The sequence below is a fragment of the Typopeltis vanoorti genome, chromosome 25 (genome assembly GCF_054136105.1).
Source record: "Typopeltis vanoorti isolate ZY-2024b chromosome 25, IOZ_Tvanoo_1.0, whole genome shotgun sequence".
NCBI classification, from domain to species: domain Eukaryota; kingdom Metazoa; phylum Arthropoda; class Arachnida; order Uropygi; family Thelyphonidae; genus Typopeltis; species Typopeltis vanoorti.
This window is the reverse complement of record NC_143573.1, coordinates 19,495,891-19,515,000: the sequence shown is the minus strand read 5'-3', so window position 1 is coordinate 19,515,000 and position 19,110 is coordinate 19,495,891. Positions and strand designations below refer to the sequence as shown.

At 37.0% G+C, this 19,110-nt stretch overlaps 1 protein-coding gene across 2 annotated transcripts in view; it reads left to right on the top strand.

Moving 5' to 3' along the window:
- Nucleotides 1-19,110, top strand: part of LOC150092586 (fatty acyl-CoA reductase 1-like) — a 190,736-nt gene that overhangs the window by 81,319 nt on the left and 90,307 nt on the right. For both annotated transcript variants that reach the window (XM_090414701.1, XM_090414700.1), the window contains exon 9: nt 2,035-2,150. In XM_090414701.1, coding sequence (XP_090270827.1) covers nt 2,035-2,150 — 116 coding nt within the window. The remainder of the gene's footprint in view (nt 1-2,034; nt 2,151-19,110) is intronic.

Below are 19,110 nucleotides of genomic sequence, written 5' to 3'. Positions count from 1 at the left end.
GAGATCTGAGGACAGTGATGGATGAAGGCAATGTTAATGTGTTCTGTAAAATTTTGAAGACATGTTGCTAACATTGTGAGGACAGTATAACAGATTATGGCAATGCTGTACAGAAGTGTGGATATTCCATTATATAAAGCCTTGATCAGGCTACTTATGGATTATTGTGTACAGATGGACACCTGGATTTTCAAAAATAAGAAGAGATATTGAAAGGGGCCATAGATGAATAACTAAGATGGTTTTTTTGTGTCTGAAATGTTCAATATGAAGAAAGATTGAGGAAATGCAATTTGATGAGTGGTGGATAGGAAGAATTTGGGGAGGGGAGATATGAGAGAGATAAGTTGGTAAAGGATTATTACCAGACTAATGTGGAAGAGGTTTATCATAGAATGGGAGGAGGACAAGAGGCCATCCCTGGAAGTTCTATAAGGAGAGTGTGAGCATGGGGGAGTGGGGTGAGAGTGTGTTTCTGCATAGAGAGTTGTAGATTATTAGAATGCACTGTCTGAGTGTGTGGTGAGTGTAGAGATGATGAATGCAAATGGAGAGATTCCAGAGAAGGTTTACTGAGTCAAATGTCAGGTCTGTGGAATATCGGATATGAGGAGAGATTGATTAAGTGCAACTTGTAGACCCTTGCAGAGGGGAGGTTAGGTTTCCCTTGTTCCAGTTCCATTCCTGTTATTAAGTGTAGGGTTTAATTATTGAAAAGATCAAAGATGTAGCAATTTTTTTTTTTTTTTTAGTATATTATCATTTGAGTTTTCATTCTGTTTGCTAAAGATTTTATTATGCCACACATTTGTGCGGACACATTGTCAGAGGTCTCCCTCAACTGCAAAAATCTTCATATTGAACCCTCAAATTATTCATGCTCATAGTATTCAAAGTGCATTTTGGCAAAGCAATTTAATCACTACCATCCTCCATGTTAAAAGAAATGCTGTTTATATTTTTACACAACTTACACAATTTCCAGGAATAGCAGCATTCTGCTCCCACCCCAACTCTATAATTCCTTCTATATTATAGGGTCCAAAGGCAACTGAGGTAGTTTCTAACCTCTAGAAGTAAAGTATGAGGAATGATTGAGAAGATGTAATTTGCAGAGTATGGTGGACAGGAGGAAGAGGGGAGATATGATAGAGACCTACAAGTTAGTAAGGGGTTGTTATACGATCAATGCTGGAGAAGTTGTACAGAAAATAATGGGAGATCAGGGGAGAACCAGAGGTCATCCCTGGAAACTGTATAAAGAGGGTGTGAGTAGGGGAATGAGAGGTAGGGTTGTAAATGATGTCATGCAGAGTTGTAAATAATTGGAATGCCTTGCCTGAGAGTGTGGTGTCTGCAAGGAGTTTGAGTATGTTTAAGACAGTGTGTGTGATAAAAGGACCTCCCAGATGAGTCTTTGACTCCATGAGGTCTTTGAGTAATAATATTAAACATGTAAAATCCCCAGAGCCACTTATGTCTTTATGGTATCACTTCTGATTGATTATCCACTGATTGTGCCTTGATAGGGTTTTACTCTTTAGCCTCTCCCGAATTTCTTCTTCACAATTGAAAACAAGTGATCAGATTGACCATACTACCAGTGTATGCAGATGTGTGATTTGAATTAAATCAATCTCCTTACCTCTACCTGTCAGTGTTCTGTTATCATAGCAATTGTGTCCTTCAAAGGATTTCATTTAAGTTTCAAGCCTCTGTTGACTTACTCCCAGATCACAAATGTCATCTGCCTCTTAGAGCATAGTTTCACCAATACATCATCTTCTTCTTTTGCAGTTGGGTAGCAGATCTGTGAGGATTAACTAAATTCTTTGGAAAAATGCATGTAAATATTTGTCTGCATCATATTCCTATATTTATGTATCATATTTTGCAATTTGATATTTTGAACTATTAAAATTATTTCAGTCCACTGTTGCATATCAATCATTTTGATATTAAATGTAATGTTTCTCTCAGCCACTGAAAAGTTACATTCTAGTGATCAAATGTTTTTTGCTTTTTGATGTGTAGACAGGTAAAGGAGTCTTGCGGACATTTAAAGTAGAACCTGTTGTGGTGGATATCATTCCTGTTGATACTGTTGTTAATATGATTATTTCAGCAGCATGGTATACTGCTTATAAAAGGTAAGCTTTTATTGTTTCAATCGAAACTTTATCATCATCATCACTGGGCTTCCTATAGTCAAAATTCATGATGAGAGATATCTTTATTTTCCAAGAGGCTAATCATACCTTATTCACTGTCTGCATCCACTACATAAAAAGACTTACTTCTCACACTTTTACTGGTGTCTTACACAACTTCTTACAAACTGTGTAAGACACTTACACAACTTGCTTACCATATTCCAGGGATAGCTCGTGTTGTTATTCTTCTTATTAACATCTGACATGGAGTCAGGGACTCATCAGGGAAGATACACATACTATCACACACACACAAAGCTCATCCAAATGCTCCACATTCCAGAGACTACTGACCATTTGTGGATCTCCTCTCTGTCCAGAATCACTCAGTTGGTGAGAATAGCAAAACTGCAGCATGAGCTGAAATAAGCAAATCAAGCCAAGAAAATCCCTACAGTTTTTTAAATATGTGACAAGTAGAAGAAAAAATGATTATGGTAAAGTGCTGTTAATGGATTGAAATGGTAATTGCTAATAGTAACTTTTGCAGATCTCGTTGAGGTATTCAGTGACCAATTTATAAGGGTGTTTCATCCTCATCAGGGTGAAATCATGAAAATTTCAAGTGTAGAGGACACAGGAAAGGATGGCTTAACGTGAGTGAGCAGGAGGTATATTAGGAAATAAATAAGCTTGATGTCAATAAGGCAAAAGGATTTGACATATCACAATGTTCTTAATGGAATGTTTCAAGGAATTGACAGTAGTATTGATGTGCCTGTTTAATAATCTTACAACAACACAGGTTCCAAGAGAGTGGAAATAAGATAAAATTGTACTACTGCATAAAGGTAATAATAAGATGGTGGCTATAAATTATAGGGCAATCTGTATATCTGGAGTTCTGGTTAAGGTAATGGAGAGATTGGTGAGAACTAGAATGCAGAAATGGGTTGAAAACAGCAGTATTCTCTGTGGTTGTCAGCATGGATTTTTATGAAGGGAGTCATGTTTTACTAACTTATGTACTATAACAAGGTGACAAATGGTTTGGACAAGGGTGATGCATATACAATAGTATACTTAATAGAATCCCTTGACTACCAGATTAATAAAGTAATTATAAAAAGAGAGGAATCTATCATATGTCCTCTTTCCCCCATCCACCAAACTCTTTAATCTACATTCCATCAACTGCTCTGTATAACTAACACTCCAGAATCCTGATATCACTTTGGTCATTCATCTTTAGACCATTTCTAGTGTTTCACATCACAATGAAAACTAGGTGGCCAAATTTGAACACAGTAGTCCATGTAGGACTATTGCCAACCCTTTCTCATCCCTACATGTCAATGTACTTTTTATCATAGCAGCAATATGATGTGCAGTTTTTGCAATGATTGCAATGAGCACTTGAAACTTTAGTCCTAATCTTATTATCACCCCATAAGTTCCTGAATCACATCCACTTCCTGAAGTACAGCTCAGCCAATACAGTACTTAGCCCTATATTACTGTACTCTGAAGTGTAACACCTTGCATTTATTAATATTAAAACTGCAACCCCACTCATCTATCCAAACTAAAAGTCTATTCAAATCTTTCTCTAGAGAATTAACATTAGCAATATTCCTGATAATCCTACCTGAATTTACATCATCAGCAAACATTTGAAGATCTGCCGCCACACTGCATTAAATATGTTAACAAATATGTTAAACATTAGGTGCTCAAGAACAGAACCCTGAGTCACTCCACTGGTCACCTTCCATTTCTGAGATACTATTACATTATACACAACTTGCTGGTATCTTTCAAAAATCCAATCTTCAGTTCATCTAACCAATCTATTATCTAATCTCATCTTCTGTAGCTAATTTATGTGATAATCTATCAAATGCCTTTGCAAGAAAATCACTGAATTTCCCTTGTCTAGTGCATTCATAAACTGTAAACAGATTGCTAAAACAACACCTGTCCTTCACAAACCCATTCTTACCATCATGGAGAATCTTGTGCTCATCAACTCAATCCTGTATTATGTTCCTAAGCAATATTTCAAACATTCTGACCACAGCTGCAGATTTACAGACTGTTCTCTGATTGGAAATTTATATCCTAGAACCATGCTTATGGAGAGGTATTATTTTGCTTTCGTTCCAATCCTTAGTAACTTTCCCCACTGCAACACTTACATTAAATAACCAGGTCAAGGGCATGGCTAATTCTTTTGCACATTCTTTAAAAATATATGATGATATGTCATCCATTCCCACAGCCTTATTAACATCTAACCTAAGCAACGTTTGACACACTTCTGATTCTTTCACCTTTACTTCTCCTATTTCCTCCCTCCCTCCCTCCCTCCCTCCCTCCCTTCTACATGTTGCACAGCATTATTCACACCAATATGATATACACTGATGAAGTTTCATTAAATAATTCTGCTATATCATTTGCTACGGTGAATTTGCTTCCAAAACTATCCACCAGTGTTAAAATGGTATAATTATTTTTCCTCTTTCTTGTCACATAGCAGAAAAATTCCCTTGGATTAGCTTTGATCTAACTGGCTAGTCTCCTCTCATATTCTACTTTTTTCTTTTATAACCATCCCTTTCACTTTTTTTTGGCCTGAAGTTTATATTCTTCATGCATCTGTTCACTACAACCTGTTTTGTACCTCCTCTAACTTTTATAACACTGATTGCTTAATTTCATCCATCTCACTCCTACTCTATTCATTCACTTAACTCTTGGTATGCAGTTGCATTTCTTGTATCATATACTGCCTTATCATTTCCCATGCACTGTCAATGTCTTTTCTGCATAACTCATCAACCCAATGTTTTAATCCTAGTTTACTACAGAGCTTCCCAGAATCACCCATAACCACACTCTTAGATATCTTCCAAGTGTGACCCCGTATTCCCCCCCCCCCCTACTTGCCATGTATTGAAAAATTTCTTCTGTGTCAATCTTATAGAATCCCTTAAGTAACTTAAGTTTCTGTCACATCTTCCTCTCCTCTGCCTGTCAGACAAACTCTGCAACTCACACACACCCTCAGTCTGTCCTCATAGTGAATGTTCCGCATACCTGTGACCAGCTTGGTCACTCATCTCTGAATCATCTCTACCACCTCTCTATCCCTAAGAAACACAGGTGACCAAATCTGTGAACAATAGTCAGCATGTGGCAATCATAGCCTTATAAGGAGGGATAATAACCTCCTTATCTTTAGTTGTCCATGTACTATTCAGCATCCAAGTAATCCTCTGAGCTATTTTGCCAACTCTTGCAATATATCTTCTGAATTTCAATTCTCTATCCACCATCACCCCTAGATCCTTTAGCCTCATCAATTTTCTCTAAACTAGTACCATCAATATGATACAACGTGTGTAATCTTTTCATCCCAAAGTGCATTACTAACCACAAGTGCATCCCTCAATGATTCCCTGACTCCTTGGAGAGCTCTCTTAATAATAATTTTATAACATTGAATTGCCAACCATTGTCCTTTGCCCACACCGTCAATTTATTTAAATCATCATGTAAGATATCTGCATCCACTTTATCAACTATTGCTCTCCCTAGTTTTGTATCATCAGCAGACAATTGACTATCCTCTTCAAATATTCGTCTGTATAATTAATGTACAAAATTAAAGAGTAGTGGTCCTAGTATGGAGCCATGGAGCACTCCACTAGTCACCATCATTCACCTTGATTCCACTCCACCATACACCATCCTCTGATATCTGCTATCAGCAATCCCCTATCCATGCCACCAGCCTCATGTCCATTCCCATTTGTTCCAACTTAGGTAATACTTTTCCATGTAGTATTGGTCAAATGCCTTTGCAATGTTCAGCAGCATCATGTGTAGCCATTTCCTTTATCCAATTCTGTTGTCACCTTATTATAAAATGTGAATAAATTACTAAGACAAGACGTATCATTTACACAACCATGTTGTCCACTATAGAGTGTCATATTCCTATCCATCTCCAGTCCTGAATTCTGTCTCACTAATTTCTCCAATACCTTAACCACCACTCTTGAGATGCTTATTTATGTAATTTGCTAGTTCTATCTTAGAGTCTGCTTTATGCGACAAAGCTATTTTGCCCTCTTTCCATTTCACTGGCACATTCCCACTGCTGAGGCTTAAATTAAACAGCTTGGTCAGAGTAGCTGATAATTCCCTCACATTCATTTAATATACAAGCCACTGTGCTATATAATCCCATGGTTGGAGGTTCTACCATATTTTCAGCAACTCCATTTCTTCAACCTTTATTCTCCTGTTAGTTAATGTCACATCTGGCACTGCAATGTTACCACCTAGATGGTACACCCCTGCAAAATGCTCACTTAGTACTTTAACTATTTGATTTGATTCTGTAATCTCCCTACCACAGCACTTTTTAAAGTCATCTTTCGATATTTATTCCTCCTTTTACTTGCCACATAGCGAAAGAACTCGCTAGGGTTTCTTTTGGCCTCATCAACTAGCTTTCTCTCAAAATTAACTTTGATCTTCCTTATCATACTGCTCATGGGTCACCTTTTTCTTTATAATCCTTCCACAACATTTTCTTTGTGTGCAATTCCCACTTAATGAAGTTATTCATCCATTTAATTCCTACCTGATTTATCTTTCTGAATCTAGGTATACATTCATATAATGCTTTCTTCAAATACTTCTTAACAGCCTTCCATATACTAACATCTCTCTCTCTCCTTCATATTCTTATGTCATTGCTCTGCTGAAAGCTGCCTCCTCCGCTTGTCATAATCACCTGCTTTGTAGTTACACATATATCCCTTCTTAATAGAAAATTCTTCATGTCTGGCGGTCTGCCAGGTCAATATTACATGTTCACTTTCTCCAAGTGGAGGCAGCATAGCTAGATTGGTTAGTGTTACGTTCTCTGATTCAGTGATCAGTTCTAGAACCTCGTGTCCCCCTCCATTACATGTTGCCTTATGTAATTTAATTATATTTCAGCAGCATAAGTTTCATTTCCTTTCCTGCCTGTGACCATTCTACCTCCCAATCTGTCCTCATAGTTGAAATTCCCCATAAGAATTACTCAATCTGTATATCCAGTCTATCACATAAAAGCACTATTGTAAAAATCCACAAAAGATAATTAAGAAAAAGTTATGTACCTTGTATGTTAAAAAAAAAAAAAAAAAAAAAAAAACTTTTTGTAACACCATTCAAGTACATTGCTACCTGACACAGACTCTCCAGAGATTGTTGGTATCAGGGAAACTTGATTAACTGAGGTGGATGTTCTAACAGGGGCAGAAATCTATTTTTCATCATGCTAATTTGCAAGTGTATGTCATCTACATTCTCCAGTATACCTCTGAATTATTATTGCAGCAGCTAATTACATATTTAATTCTGTTGACCTCTATCTCACACCAGACAACCTCAAATGAACTGCCCTGTCAATGAATGCTACAAACTCAGCTTCTTTATTTCTGATATTCCTTACATTAGTATACTATCATAACATTTCCCACTCTTTGAGACCATCCACTTTACTTTACTTCACTTCACTACACTTTATATTCTCTCTGCGATAGTACACTTCTCTCATCATTCTGACCATTCCTGTTTCCATGATCCTGATTTTCATTCATATCTCTATCATCCATACTTTTTTGCACTGCATCACTGTGCCCTCCTATAATCACTTCCTCATCTTTGTATCTATCTTCTTCCTCTCTCTCTCTCTCTCTCTGAACCATAGGGATACTAATTTTGTATAAAACCATAAACCCTGTATAATCTTAGTTAACAAAAAATGCTCCAAGTGTTCAACACCAAACTATTAAAATGCATTCCATCAGCTTTGAAACTATTTTAATATCTCTTCAAATTAATTCTATATATTCGCAAGTTGAACACTCTTTGCTTCTTCGTCTTCGTTAACTCTTGCCTAATGGTTCACTAACCATTTTCCCAGTTGCATTATTATCCTTCTCTTCCTGCAACAACTTCTTCAAATCCCTTTCCACATTCTTTGTCTCACTATCTGTCATTTGTGTGTACCATTAGCACTAATTATTATGCCTGTGCCTTCCTTCTATGCAAAACATTTAATATTTATTTCATTGTAAAACTTGGAAAACATGTCTTATTATTTATTACATATCTAATGATTGATCATATAAAGCTACCATATCTTTAGATACTTGCTTCTTCTTATTTATCTCCTTCTCATTTACATCAGTTAATCTCTTTTTTCACCATTCAGTCTCCGTCTCCTCCTCCATATGTTTAACCTGCTTCTTTATGTTCATTAACTCTTGCTTAAGCTCTTCCATGCTACTTCTTAATTCTATCATTATCCATTTTCTGATTACTCTTGGTAATACTGTTCCCATTTCTGGAACAGCCTAACCTTTCATCGCACTTCTCACGTACTCACAGGCATATAAAGGAACATGTTAATGTTCCTTCTTATCATTTAATCTATCACTCCATAAATCTTTAATGTTTTTAGGGGTATACATGTAATAATTGCTGCAGTGGATACACTGCAAAAGTTCATGGGAAAACTTGATCTCTGAGGTGAAACTCTGCATTGCTGGCATACTCTTCTTTACTACCACCATTTCTGTAATCTTGACTAGCACTTCCACATTAATAAAAACAACAGCCAAAGTGAACACTTAAAATCTCAATACCACAGTGTAATGCCTATATCCAGTCTATCACATAAAAGCACTATTATAAAAATCTATGAAAGATGATTAAGAAAAAGATATGTAACTTATATGTAAAAAAAAAAAAAAAAAAAAAAAAAAAAAAAAAACTTTTTGGAACACCGTTCAAATATACTGCTACCTCACACACACTTCCTGGCACAGACTCTTCAGAGATTGTTGGTATCAGGGAAACTTGATTAACTGAGGTGGATGTTCTAATAGGGACAGAAATCTATTATTGGTAATAGCATCAGAGAATCTGATTGTGAATTTGACGTCATAGTTGCCTCAGTTGGTGAGGCAACTATGGCCATGTAGAAGTATCAAGGCAGAAGGAATTTATGTGCAATTATATGGTAGGTAGCTATCATAGACTTAGAAATGATAATAAAGGTGTCATTTCCAAGTCTATGACATAGAAATAGGGTGTCATAGACACCCTTTTGCATATATATATATGATGGTGCTATCTTACTCTCTTTTCCCTCTCCAGTAATTTATCCTTTTGCAAGACTTTTATTAAACAACCAGGTTAATGACACTGTTAACCCAACCACAGTACACTCATTTAATGAATTATAGAATTTGAAGAAAGAGGGGTCAGCAGTGCATGGGAAATACTTAGAAAAAAACTGTTGACAGCAATGGCAGATTGTATACCTTGAGTGAAGAAGATAAAGCAATTTGGAGTCAAATGGATGATTAGACAAATTAAACAGGAACTGTAGATGATAAAGATTGTAGAAGACATATAAAGAGAGAGGTGGAGAACAGTTTCATGAGGAATATATTGCTCAAGCTAGGAAAGTGACTAGTATTGTAATGAGAGAAAAAATGGAATGTGAGAAGAATAGTACTACTATCCAAGGAGAATCCTAAGGAGTTTTTTCTATATGGTGAGTAGGAGGAAAAATGATCATGGACAGATTACCTTGCTCTGGATGGAGATAGGACTTGGGTGACCAATACAGATGACATTATTATTATTATTACCACCCCAAGACCTCGTGGAGTCAAAGACTCATCTGGGAGGTCCTTTTATCACACACACACAGCTCATCATACCATGTTTTAAACACATTCAAACTCTTTGCAGACACTACATTCTCAGGCAAGGCATTCCAATCATTCACAACTCTGCACGATAAAAACCTGCCTCTCACTCTCCCTACTCACACCCTCTTTATACAGTTTCCAGGAATGACCTTTAGTTCTACCCTGATCTCCCACTATTCTCTGTAAAACTTCTCCAACATTGATCCTATAACAACCCCTTACTAACTTGTAGGTCTCTATCATATCTTCCCTCTTCCTACTGTGCTCCAGACTCTGCAAATTACATCTTCTCAATCTTTCCTCATACTCGACATTCCAGAGGTCAGAAACTACCTTAGTCAGTCTCCTTGACCCTTTCCAACATCACTTCATCCTTCTGAAAACCCAGTGACCAAATCTGGGCACAATAGTCCATGTGTGGCCTAATGAAAGCCTTATACAACGGAACAAGAATCTCCCTACTTCTATGTCAGTGTCCTTGGCATCATTCCCAGAAGCCTTTGTGTTGTCTTCACAATTTTGGCGATGTGTCCCCAAAATTTTATTTCCTTATCCACCACCACCCCCAGATCTCTTATTTCCTCTACCTCCAACAATATATTCTCATCAAGCATAAATTCTGCATCCCATCTTTGTTTTCCAAATTTTATAACCTTACATTTTGCAACATTGAACTCGCATCCCCATTTCCGTGCCCAATCACTCAATCTATTCAAGTCTTCCTGTAAGGCCACAACATCTTCACTACACTTCATGGTTTGTCCCAACTTTGCATCATCTACAAACAACTGAATATCTCCATCCAAATCTTCACCTATATCATTAATATACAAGTTAAACAGCAATGGACCTAAAACAGACCCCTGAGGCACTCCACTAGTGACTTTCCTTTTCCTGTATATTGCTCCCCCATACACAACTTGTTGATGCCTATCAGATAGCCAGTCTCCAATCCAATGCACCAATCTAATATCCAACCCCATCTGCTGTAGTTTGACTGTCAACCTATCAGGAAGTACTCTATCAAAAGCCTTTGCGAAATCCAAGTATATTACTGTGTATCCTTCTCCTCTGTCGAAGGAAGCAGTCACTTTATTGTAATAAGTAAGTAGATTACTAAAACATGACCTCTCTTTAGCAAATCCATGCTGTCCATCAAAGATAATACCATTGTTAGCAACCCAACTCTGGATCCTAGTTCTCACAAGCTTCTCCAACAACTTAACCACAACACCTGACACACAGATAGGCCTATAATTTGATGCTTGAGTTCGATCACCTCCTTCATGAAGTGATACAATCTTGCCCTCCTTCCACTCCTTAGGAACTTGACCGAGTGCAAGACTAATATTAAAAAAATATGTCAACGCAGGTGTCAACTCCCCGGCACATTCTTTCAGAATATGTGGTGATATATTATCAAGTCCCACAGCCTTATTAACATCTAGTTTTTTCTCAACTCCCCATACACCTCTTGCTCACCTACAGTCAGTCTCTCCTCCCATTATCAACTGCTCTCAATCCCTCCATGAGGTCACATTCACAAGATTGAAAGATCTTTATGAACTGTTCATTAAGTATTTCCACCACACATTCTGCATCAGCTGTCTTTATACCATTTTCTCCAATCAGTGTCATCCTTCCATAATTATTCTTTCTTTTGCTGGCTACATATTGAAAGAACTTCTTAGGATTCTTTTTGGCTTCATTATCCAACTGCTGTTCATACCCCCTCTTTAGCTACCCTTGCCAACCAAGTTACCCTCCTTGCCTGGTCTTTGTAGACCTCATGGAATTGGTTATTTCCACTTCTCTTATGCTGTCACCACAATGCCCTTTTTCTCTGTATCGCATGCTTAATCTCTTTATAACATAGTTGAGCTATTTAGTGATCACTCTATTAGTGTTTCATCCTGGTACTGCATGCTTTATTTCTAGAAGGATAAGGAGTGGTGAAGGTTAGTAGTGAATGAAGAGGATGTATTCTGAATACTGAGTATTGTAGATGTTTGTAAGGAGGGGAAAACTAAATGGAATTTCATCACACTTTGAAGGAATGTGCCATGGAGCTGAGTCTGCCAATAACCTGGTTGTTTAATAAAAGTCTTGCAATAGTACAAATTTCTGGAGAGTGTCATTACAAAAGGGTGGTGGTAAAATTGAAGTATTAAACTGTAGGCCTGTTTGTATCTATTATGTAGATGTTAAGATTTTGGAAAAATGAGTAATCATTTGTATGCAGAACTTGGCAGATGAGTGCAATACTATTTATACAGACTAGCATTGAATTTTAAGTAGCATTTTTGTTTTACTATTCTGGTTACCTTTTACAATAGAGTAACAAGAGCAGTGGATGAGGGTAAGGCATACTTCATAATTTTTTTTTTTTTTTTATTTTGTAAAAGCATTTGACAGGGTGCCATATGACATGGTTTTTAACTTGCGACTCATGGATTTGGATATCAGGTTAATGGATTGGATTGGTGATTAGCCTTCTGATAGATATCAGAGTTGTATATGTGGGGGAGCAGTATCAGGAAGTAGGAAAGTTACAAGTGGAGTTCCATAGGTTCAGAACTAGAACCATTAGTGAACCATTACCAGCCTTATATGCATTGTTGTTTTCTTCAGTCTGCACTCTACTTTGGGACAGTACACAACATACCATTATCCAAGCCACGTGTGGTTTTTTCCTATGAGGACAGTTCAGAAGTATATTGACTTCTATTTTTACAGTTTAGGTATTGCTGTAAGCTTTATGCATCACTGAGTGGACAATTGTAGCCATTTGTTTGACCACAGTGATAAGACATAATAACAGCTTCCCATTAGCAAAATTATGGCAACTATGTTCTGGAAGAAAGATGGGATCTTGTTTATGGACTTTGTTGGAGAGTATCAGTTCAGAATGCATGCAGATATTGCACAAATTGAAGAAATGCATCCATGGAGTTCAACCCACTAGAAACATGAATGAGGTCTTCCTCCTCTATGACAATGCCTGATTTCACACTAGTTTGTGCCCAAGTAATGCAACTGCAACATTTGGCTAGAGCAATCTTCTCTATCTCATCCATAGCCTGAATCTGGTATCCTTGGACTAACCACCTATTTGGCTCTCTTCTGAAGACACTGTTTTTCAGATGATGTGGATCTGAAACAAGATCTTCATAAAGAGTCAGAATAATGACTTTCAATTGGTTGGCATACAGTATCTCATTCAGTGATGGCTGAATTTTTTAAGCAAGTAATAAACTTGCTTAAAAAATGACAGAATGCCAAAAACATGGACAATTAATCCATGTAAAGGGTATTTTAAAATATTTTTGAGAGAAAAAATAACAGACATACCATTCTTAGTTTTTCTAGCCTGACAGCAAAGAATCTATTCCTCACTCCTTTGCCCACATCCACTTCATACAACTTTCAGGGATGGCTTTTTGTTTTATCCCTGTCTCCCTCTATTCTTTGAAATATTCTTCCATGTTAATTCACATAAAACATTTAATTACCTTATGTCTGTCTTACCGTCTCCTTCCTTTTATCCATCATGCTCTGCATAGCATTCCTCATTTTGTTTTCTTATCTAACATGCTAAAGACCTGACACCACCATATTTTTCTGTGGAATCTTTCCAGAACATCTTTATTTTCTTGAAAACCAGGCAACTAAATATGCACATAATAATCCATATCTTGTCTGATTAAGCTTTTTATGCAGTACAACAATAACCTCTTTGTTTCTACTCCTCACAGTTTTAACAACATAGACTCCTTGTTCATTCACTGTTGCTAATTCTACATACTACATGCTATCGTCACATTATTGTGCAATTTTGTATGGTGTTGAGTGGCTTTCAGAGTACTGACTCCATAGAGTTTTCATGTAAAGATGATAATAGTAATGCATTACGGCAAACTTCAGTGTGTCCTTTAGTGAAAAAATGTTTGTCATCTTCTTTAATTAAATTTATTAATCATTTTAAAATATTTTAACCAATGAAGGTTTCTGTAATTACTGCATCTTGTCTGGGTTTAGAATGCTTTGTGATTTAAAAAAAAAAAAAAAAAGTTAAATTTTTAATAAAAATAATGGAAATGTTATTTCACTCTTCATTGCTGTGTTGACTTATGTATGTAGTAGAAAGGTACATACATACATGAAACTTTTTACTTTCAGAAAGTAAATTATACTTGACAAAAAATAATATTCTTGTTTTTTATCTTTTACACATGTGTGAGCAAACAAAAGTTGCATATGAGAGTATCTTCATGACTTGGCTACTTGTATGTAGACTGAAGAGAAAGCCATGCATTATTTGAACAGACTAAGAACTGCATTATGGTATTCTGAGGCAGCTGTATATCCAAGTCATGAAGGTATTCCATGCTCATATTGCTTCCACTTGGGTAAAGATATAAACAAGAATATTATTTTTTGTCAGCTTAATTTATTTTTATGTAAGTTAAAAAAAAAAAAAAAAAAAAAAAAAAAAAAGATGCTTTTTATTTTCATCTAAAATTATGGTTTAAATTTTTTATATAATTTAATTAAAGAATGAGATGGATTAAATTCTGAAATCCTGAAACTGAAAAATTCCTGCAATTGTGATATAGGTAGATTGTAGTCAGTTGAGATTATCTTCTCCTTCATTACATGATAATCAGCATCTCTTAAGGCGAAATTATGGAGACTGTGCCAACCAGATGGTGAGAATAGCAGTAGAGTTGATATGAGGGATTAAAAAAATTCTTTAGTATTATGAAGAGATTTTTTTGTGTGCATCTGTACATATCGAGTTGTAAGTTACCTTGGCTAAATTTGACTGTTTATAATTGTTTTGGACAAGTTTATTGCTATTACTGCTTGTACTATCTAGTTTATTATCTGATATTTATTATACTATTACAATAGATATTATTATCTATTATTAATTGATAATAATAGATAATAATATCTATTATTATCAAGTTTATTATCTATCTTGTGTTTAGCTTTGCTCACAAGTAGTTCTTTAATATTACTTTGCACACAATGAATCATTGAATCTATTCAAATTCCTCATGGCTCCATTCATATTCATTCTTCTCTTGACATCTTCACCCTTTCTGCTTCCTCTCTCTCTCTCTTCTCCTCCTTTCTTTGAAAGTTGAAAGTGTGGAAGAAAGGAGGGAAGCAAGAGAGAAAGGAGGAGAAGAGAGAGAGAGAGAGAGAGAGGAAGCAGAAAGGGTGAAGATGTCAAGAGAAGAATGAATATGAATGGAGCCATGAGGAATTTGAATAGATTCAATGATTCATTGTGTGCAAAGTAGTATTAAAGAACTACTTGCAATAGTGTTGCAATTGCAATAAAGCCAGTTGAAAATGCAGATGAGATCATAGTAATTTATTATTATTATTATTATTATTACGGGCAACTCCAGGGAGTCATTAGACTCATCGAGGGAGGCCCCAAATCATTTTCATCACAACTATTCGACATTCATACAGTATCTATCATACCTCGCCTTAAACTCATTCACTGTCACAGCATCCACCACAGACTCAGGGAGCGCATTCCACTCATTCACTACTCTAAAAGTAAAGAACCCAGCTCTAACACCTTTACTAACCACACTTTTGCCCAGTTTCCATGGATGTCCCCTAGTCCTCCCACAACCAGCCCTGTTCTCAAAAATATCTTCTGAATTAATTTTATAGAAACCCTTCAGTAATTTGAATGTCTCAATCATATCTCCCCTCCTCCGCCTATCAACCAATTTTTGCAACCCACAAATCCTCAACCTGTTCTCATACGGTTCATTCCACAGACCTGCTATCATCTTGGTCACTCGCCTCTGGATCCTCTCCACCTCCTCCCCATCAAGAAGAAACCTAGGTGACCAAATCTGAGCACAGTAGTCGAGATGAGGTCTTATCAAGGCTCGATACAGAGGAACAATAACCTGCTTGTCTCTGCTTGTCAACGTATTCTTCAGCAACCAAGTGATTTGATGAGCTGATTTGGCCACTTTTGCAATGTGTCCCCTAAATTTCAATTCCTTATCCACCAACACTCCTAAATCTCGTGCCTCATCAATTTCCTGGAGCACGGTTCCACCAATGCAGTAAACTGCCTCCCATCTTTTCACCCCAAAATGCATAACCTTACATTTTGCCACATTAAATTGACATCCATTCTCCCTAGCCCAGACCTCCAATCTATCCAAATCATCCTGCAAAATTTTGACGTCCTCTGCATTCACTATTGCCCTACCCAACTTTGCATCATCCGCAAACAAATGAACTGTTCCTCTCAGATCCTTTCCTATATCATTTATGAACAAATTAAACAGCAGTGGTCCAAGAACAGATCCTTGTGGTACACCACTAGTCACAGGCCGTCTTGTGGACTCTACTCCTGAGTAAACCACTCTCTGATATCTCTCCGTCAACCACCCTCCTATCCATCTCACCAACCCTATGTCCATTCCCATATGCTGCAATTTACTGATTAGAATTCCATGTGGTATCCTGTCAAAGGACTTAGCAAGGTCCAGCAGAATCACTGTAAACCCATTACCCTTATCCAGTTCAGCCGTCACTGTGTTATAATACGTGAGCAAGTTACTGAGGCATGACCTACCCTTCACAAAACCATGCTGTCCCCGATACAGTATCCCATTTTCTTCTATCCAATCTTGTATTTTCCTCTTGACTATTTTCTCTAAGACCTTGATAATGATTCCTGTTATGCTGATTGGCCGGTAATTTTCAACAGCAGCCTTGGAACCACCTTTGTGCAGTGGAACTATTTTCCCCTCTTTCCACCCCCTTGGGACTGACCCAGTCCTGAGGCTCAAATTAAACATAATGGTCAAGGGCACTGACAATTCTTTTGCCGCTTCACGTACGACACGAGCTGGTATACCATCCAATCCCACAGATGTATTGACATTGAGGTTCTGTAACAGACTAGTTACCTCTACCTCATTCATCACAATTCCAGTATAAGCTGTTGGTTCCTCCATTTCCGCAAAGCCACCACCTGGATGATATACTCTTGCAAAGTGCTCGCTCAGTAATTCCACAACATCGACTGATTCAGTTACCTCCCTACCCTCAGCATTTTTTAAGATCATTCTACCATGAGCATTTTTCCTTTTACTTGCAACATATTGAAAAAACTGTTTGGGATTCTCTTTAGCCTGCATGGCCAATTTCCTTTCGTAATCTGCTTTTGCTTTTCTTACCACCCTTGTTACCATCCTGGCCTGAGCTTTATACTGTTCATGCACCTGATGGTCACCCTTCTCCTTAAATTCCCTCCACAATTGTTTCTTTTTTTGCAGCTCAAGCTTAATAGTGTTATTTATCCATTTAACACCTACCTGATTTATTATTCGGACTCTTGGTATACAGTCAACCATTGCCTCCTGCAAACAGTTCTTGACCACCTCCCATGCACCATCAACATCCAGCCCTTGCAGTTTTACATGCCATGGCATTGAGCCAAGCACACACCTAAGCTTGTCATACTTACCAGCCCGATAATTCCACATATACCCTGTCTTAATTGTAAATTCGACTCCTTTTAATGGTTGTTATTAATGAATTGTACAGTGAGAGATTTGAGATTGATATTAGGAATTGCGAAGTAGAAAAGTTCATGAGTGAAGACACTTAGTGCCTCAGTATGATAATGAATAAGTTTATAGCAAGTGTAGATAAAGGTCTGGAATATGTGAATGCTCAAGTGCATTTCATGATATTATTATCATGCCTTTCATGGAGTCTGCAGGCTCATTGAGGGAGCTTCATTTAACTGATAGTGATCCTTAATACTCCCTACATTTAACAGTTTCCGGTAATGTGTTATATTCACTGACAATTCTCCATGTAAAAAATATACTCTTCATTCCCTTCTTCACCACACTCTTACATAACTGTAAGACAAAAGGACTTTGTAGATGAGTTTTTGACTCCATGGAATCTTGGGATAATAATAATAATAACTTCCAGGGATTGTCACTTGTTCTTTCTCTCTCATGTTCTGCTCTTTTTATAATCCCTCTGTATTAATCTTATTAAATCCCCTAACTAACTTAAACCGTTCTATCATATCACCTATTTTCCTCCTAGTCATTAAACTCTCTAATTTACATTCCTTTAATCTCTTCCCATTGCCACCATTCCAGTCCTAATACTGTCTTTGTCACTCATTTACAGAGAGTAAACAGAGATTAGTTGTACAGTAGGTGTCCTCCTACAATGAGTCTTCGGACTCCTTGGAGGTGTCACGAATAATAATAATTATTTCTGGACCTTCTTAATATTAAAACAATAACTCCATTCATTTGTCCAAGCTAAACATCTATTCTGATTTTACTGAAGGGAATTAACATTGGCAGTGCTCTGTGCTCTTTATAAAAATCTCAACTTTGCATCATCAGCAAACACTGAAGATCTTCAGTCAACCCATATGAAATATCATTAACCAGTCAAACAGCAGTGTCCCAAAAACAAAACCCAAAACATACCATTGGTTACTCTCCATTTTTGAGACATTGCTCCATCATACTTCAGTCTACTGGACTAGACGGTCGGTTGTGTTTTCAGAGAGCTCCCGAAAGCTAAGTATAATTTTGAGTGAAAATTAGAATATAGGTTAAAATCATAACGTAATATTGCCTAATTTTGGTAGCTTGTTGTGTCTGTGTTATTTTGGTGTGAATTCCGTTATTTAATTTAATATTTAATGATGCATTTTATAGATTTGAATATGGCGGCAATGCGACGTAAGATAATGGCGTCCAAAAATACGATGGCATTGTTCGATATGTGAGAGGGTTTGTCCAATGTGATGTGAGTGTGTGTGGGATGTATGCATTCCCGAATGAGGCTGGAGTTTGGATTGAAAGTGATAGTGGTGGGAGAATGTGCAGAAAGTGTAAGCAAAGTGAGGAGTTGAAGTATGTGTCAGGTTGTGAGGCAGTTATGGTTGAAGAAAGCCAGAATGTGAGTGAAAATAGTAGCTTGATAGGGAATTGCGATGTACAAGATGGCAATGAGAGCGGTGATCGAAGAAAGACTGAAAGCAACTATACAGAGAGAGAGAATGGTTTGAATGATAAAAAAAATGAGGAATTATTTGTAGGAAGTGAGATCGCTAGGTTGCACGCAGT